Source organism: Pocillopora verrucosa, chromosome 11, assembly GCF_036669915.1.
Source record: "Pocillopora verrucosa isolate sample1 chromosome 11, ASM3666991v2, whole genome shotgun sequence".
NCBI lineage: Eukaryota > Metazoa > Cnidaria > Anthozoa > Scleractinia > Pocilloporidae > Pocillopora > Pocillopora verrucosa.
In genome coordinates this window covers 11876159-11880179 of record NC_089322.1, presented here as the reverse complement: position 1 = coordinate 11880179, position 4021 = coordinate 11876159, and the positions used below count along the sequence as shown (strand labels likewise).

Genomic DNA, 4021 nt, shown 5'->3' with positions numbered 1-4021 from the left:
GTACAAAACGAGGGGAATGAACTCGGTAGAGACCACTCGGCTAACGAGAACGGAAACTCGTCACAATTTCCTGGCACACGGAGATCGACTTCGAGTGAGCTTGTACGGACGTCAAGGAAGAGACAGTGTTTTTGGTTCCACTTTTATTCGTAGAGCACTCTAACATACATCATACCAGAGTCAAAACTAAAACTGTAATCAGCACGCCGTCGTCTGTGTAATCGGTACGCCGTTGTGGATGTAATCGAAAAAGCCTTACAAAGTACTTGCTTAAATATGAACTGGTGTGAGGTTCCATTGTTACACAAATCATAACATTTGAATAAGGACACAAAGGAGCGGAAAAAAGTCTCTTTGAAATTAAACCAAAGCTACTTAAATATTCCATCTGTTTCTACGACGGAAAGAATCTCAAACTTAAAAGGACGGATACAATAAACTCGAGGCCATTAAAAATAGGAAAGTTAGGTGAGAATTCACAGCTCTGATATAGAAAATATACCCATCTTAATAACAGTAGAGCAGCTTAGGATATAAAAGTGGAAAAGTAATTAAAAGTTTCTGCTTATCTATGCAAGGTTGGTGTGGAAACTATCGTATGAACAGAAATTAAAGCTACGAGTAGAAACTCGGCTGCTAACTACCACGAGAGCCAATTTCTCCAGAAAGATCATTAACACTTATATTTACCTAAAAAAACCAGTAATAAATAGCAAAAGAGCCGACATGCAGGTGCATAATGAAAGCGAGTAACAAGCAAAAATATCTTAGTTTACCATTCAAAAACTACGGTGGTTTATTATTGTTTTTATTTACTAGAATGAAAGAACTTGAATGAGTTCGAATAAATTGGAAATGGTTAAGTGTGAAAAGTTTACGAATAAATATGTTCCAAACAAACACACGGAAAAATCAGTAATTTCCCCCTAACAATATTCAAAGCCTCTCACTATCTACCAAATAATGATCCCATTTTTAGTGGACCAAAAGCTCAATTAAGGCCCTTCAATTCTTGCATGGAACAGCTTCCATTTGATTATGGAGGCTATCTTCAAGAGGACCAATCAGAAATCTGCACTAGCTGCAAGAAACATCTGCACACCCCTTTCCTCATTGCAAAAAGTAAAGTATCATTAAATAGCTTAAGTAAGAGAGAAAATCTGAGTGATAGATTTTGCAAATAATAAAAGTATTTGAATACTATAGTTAACCCGGTTCTCAAATTTCCATTAAGATGTATATGTACATTATATGTATGTTGTGCATGAGGCGCATTGAAACCCCGATCCAGGCTTTAGAAGTTATTCTTCGCTTATTGCTACAGCTATATTTCGTGAATCGCTGACGTTGCCTGATAGGTGAGGTAACTTAATAAACCGCATGTTAATTCCCTTACCATTAAATTAGCAGTCTCACAATCTCCTAGAATAGACCCCGAAGTAACGATATCCTTTCCATGAGACATCGACCACCGCAGCTGTAATCTCTTGCGATTTCCGGTATCCTCCTTTCCTCCTGAGAGATTAGCGGCAGATGTCACGAATTGGAAATGGTGTACTCAGTTAAAAACGGAAAAGGAATGCATATTTTCACAGACCTGTCAGAGTACGTCAACAAAGTAAATTCGGATTTTTTTATCATACGCTGCGAGTCTGATAAGTCTAAACACGTAAATGGAAAGCGGCCCAAGATGACCTTACGTTCCGACGGATTGCGGAACGTGTGTCTAATTATGTCCTCCTTCGTAGGAGATAAACTTATCTTTCCTTCATCAGAGATAGAATTTTTATGAAGGATTTTAGGAGCTGGGGATTATCTGTCTGGTATTTAGACAAATTACATAGCTCACTATGAATATGAATAATAATGAGACGACTGGACACTGGCAGCGGCTATTATTTTGAGAATTTAATCAGTAAGTGCGTGAGTGCAACTTCCATAATCGCATTAGTGGCTACGAAAGCAGGAGATAAGAAGAAAACACTCTTATATAAAAGGGTTATATAAACAGGTTAAAACTGCAACAAATCGCTTTAAAGGTGATCACGTAATATATTCATAAGGGCTATTGACGTGTTGACGTGGCTAATGACATAAGCCAACACACAAACATTCAAGTGATGGCTACGCGAAATGGTGTATGTCCCGGCTACCATCTCTGCTGAGACTTGGATCATTTCTAAATTTATCACGAAAACAGCCTGAAGGATTGACACATGACATAACAAGTAAGATTAGAGTTATGAGGAAAAAAGGTTAATGGATTTAGAGACCATCGACACATGACATATACGCGGGTTGGAATTCTAGTAACGGAACCTAAGGGTGAAAAGGTTACTTCAACATATACCAAGCTCCCGTTCACTTTAAATTCCACCAATATCAGTGGGAACGTGGAAGATTGAAAACAACTATCTGCATAGTCTCAACTCATTACATCGATAGATTTATTTGAGGTACTTTAACGATGGCGAACGCTTCCACAACAGGTCCGGACGTCAATTCAAGCTATCATGCTGAAGCTCAGCTTCTGCCGTTCGGAACGTTGATTGTCTTCGTCAATGGCGTTGTATTTTTACTTTTCGCTAAAAATAAACGTTTAAGAACGCCAACAAACTATTTTCTGTTCAGTCTGGCTGTGTGCGACTTTATGACGGGGCTCATCATTATTCCTCTGGTTATTATTGTGCTCACAAGAGTCATTGCTCCCCCATCTGGTGTCATCGTGGGATTTTTCGTGACTATTCTTCACAACATGTTAGTAGTTTTAGTGATATATCACATCTTCATAATAACTGCCGAGAGATATTTTTCAATCGTTCACCCGTTTCGTCATCGATGGAAGACAACAAAGATTTCAGTTTTGAAGATTATTGTTGTTATTTGGTCGGCTGCGATCGTAATAGCTTTCCTGCCTGTCACGTGGTTTCATGGTTTTATTTATTTTCAAGAGGACATTTCATCTGCAACTCTACAGATACAAACGGGACATAATATATTCTGTATAGTTTTCGTGTTCCTTTTGCCATATGTTTTAATTGTTTATTTTCAAGTCTCTTTATACAGAAAGATTAGACAAAGGACGTTCGTTAGCAAAAGAGAAAAACAAAAATACACTGTAAACCACAAGGCTCATAATGTCAGGCGGAGTCTGATAATTTTTGGACTTATGGCCTTGCTTTATGCTATCTGTTGGTTTCCTTGGTATGTGATCAGCTTCTTCAGTAGTCTCTGGTTCCCTCTCTCTGGAGAAACGCGAAGAACTTTGTCGAAATTTGCACATGCCTTTCTCATCATAAGATATTTAACCTCCATTGTAAACCCTGTACTTTATACATTTCTCAAGAGAGATTTCCAACAAGCTTTCAAGATTGTTGTGCTAAGACGGAATATACGACAGGAGAGTAGTCACGCAGTGTATTTGTCCCCCCGACAGAGACTGCCTCGCAATGCTGACCTTGAAGGGTACGTGAACATTGAGTATGTTTCAACAGTGTAGATTAAAACTAATTGAAACACAGGCGGCCCAAGCTACAATTGTGAGATGATCACCGCTCGTAAGAATTAAACAAATACAGTCAAATTCTCAATAAAAATACGCAACCTTACTTTCACAGTGTATTGCTTGTTATCTGACCACTTACTATGTTAACAAGAACCCATCTTAGTGAGTTATCCATTTCTAGGTTTACTACTTATAAAGGAAACCCAAGGCTGAACACTCCATTTCCGAACGCCCGATCCGACAAGCGAAAAGTCGTAACTCAAAATGACCGAGCGGCCAAAAATCCAATGCAGAACCCAAGGACATATGCTACCCTAAGTTAGCCATGTTCTACCACGTTAACCTACATCTACCCTAGGTTAGCCATGTTCTACCTCGTTAACCCACATCTACCCTAGGTTAGCCATGTTTTACAACGTTTACCCACATTTACCCCAAGTTAACCATGTTCTACCATGTTAACCCACATGTACCCTTAGTTAGCCATGTTTTACCACTTTAAACCCCATCTACCCT

At 38.8% G+C, this 4021-nt stretch overlaps 1 protein-coding gene across 1 annotated transcript; it reads left to right on the top strand.

The window, feature by feature from the left end:
* The first annotated feature begins 2130 nt into the window (after nt 1–2130).
* Nucleotides 2131–3558, top strand: LOC131789387 (neuromedin-U receptor 2-like). The gene is made up of 2 exons (XM_059106496.2): nt 2131–2228; nt 2490–3558. Exons 1-2 carry the CDS (start codon nt 2141–2143, stop codon nt 3497–3499), a joined length of 1098 nt encoding a protein of 365 aa, XP_058962479.2. The 5' UTR covers nt 2131–2140; the 3' UTR covers nt 3500–3558.
* Nucleotides 3559–4021: the final 463 nt, after the last annotated feature.

Excerpts from the sequence above, each read along its gene's own strand:
- LOC131789387 (XM_059106496.2), top strand. The coding sequence starts at position 2,141 with ATGTCCCGGCTACCATCTCTGCTGAGACTTGGATCATTTCTAAATTTA. Across the intron at positions 2,229-2,489 it reads ATTGACACATGACATAACAA|GTCCGGACGTCAATTCAAGC; the intron begins GTAAGATTAGAG and ends CTTCCACAACAG.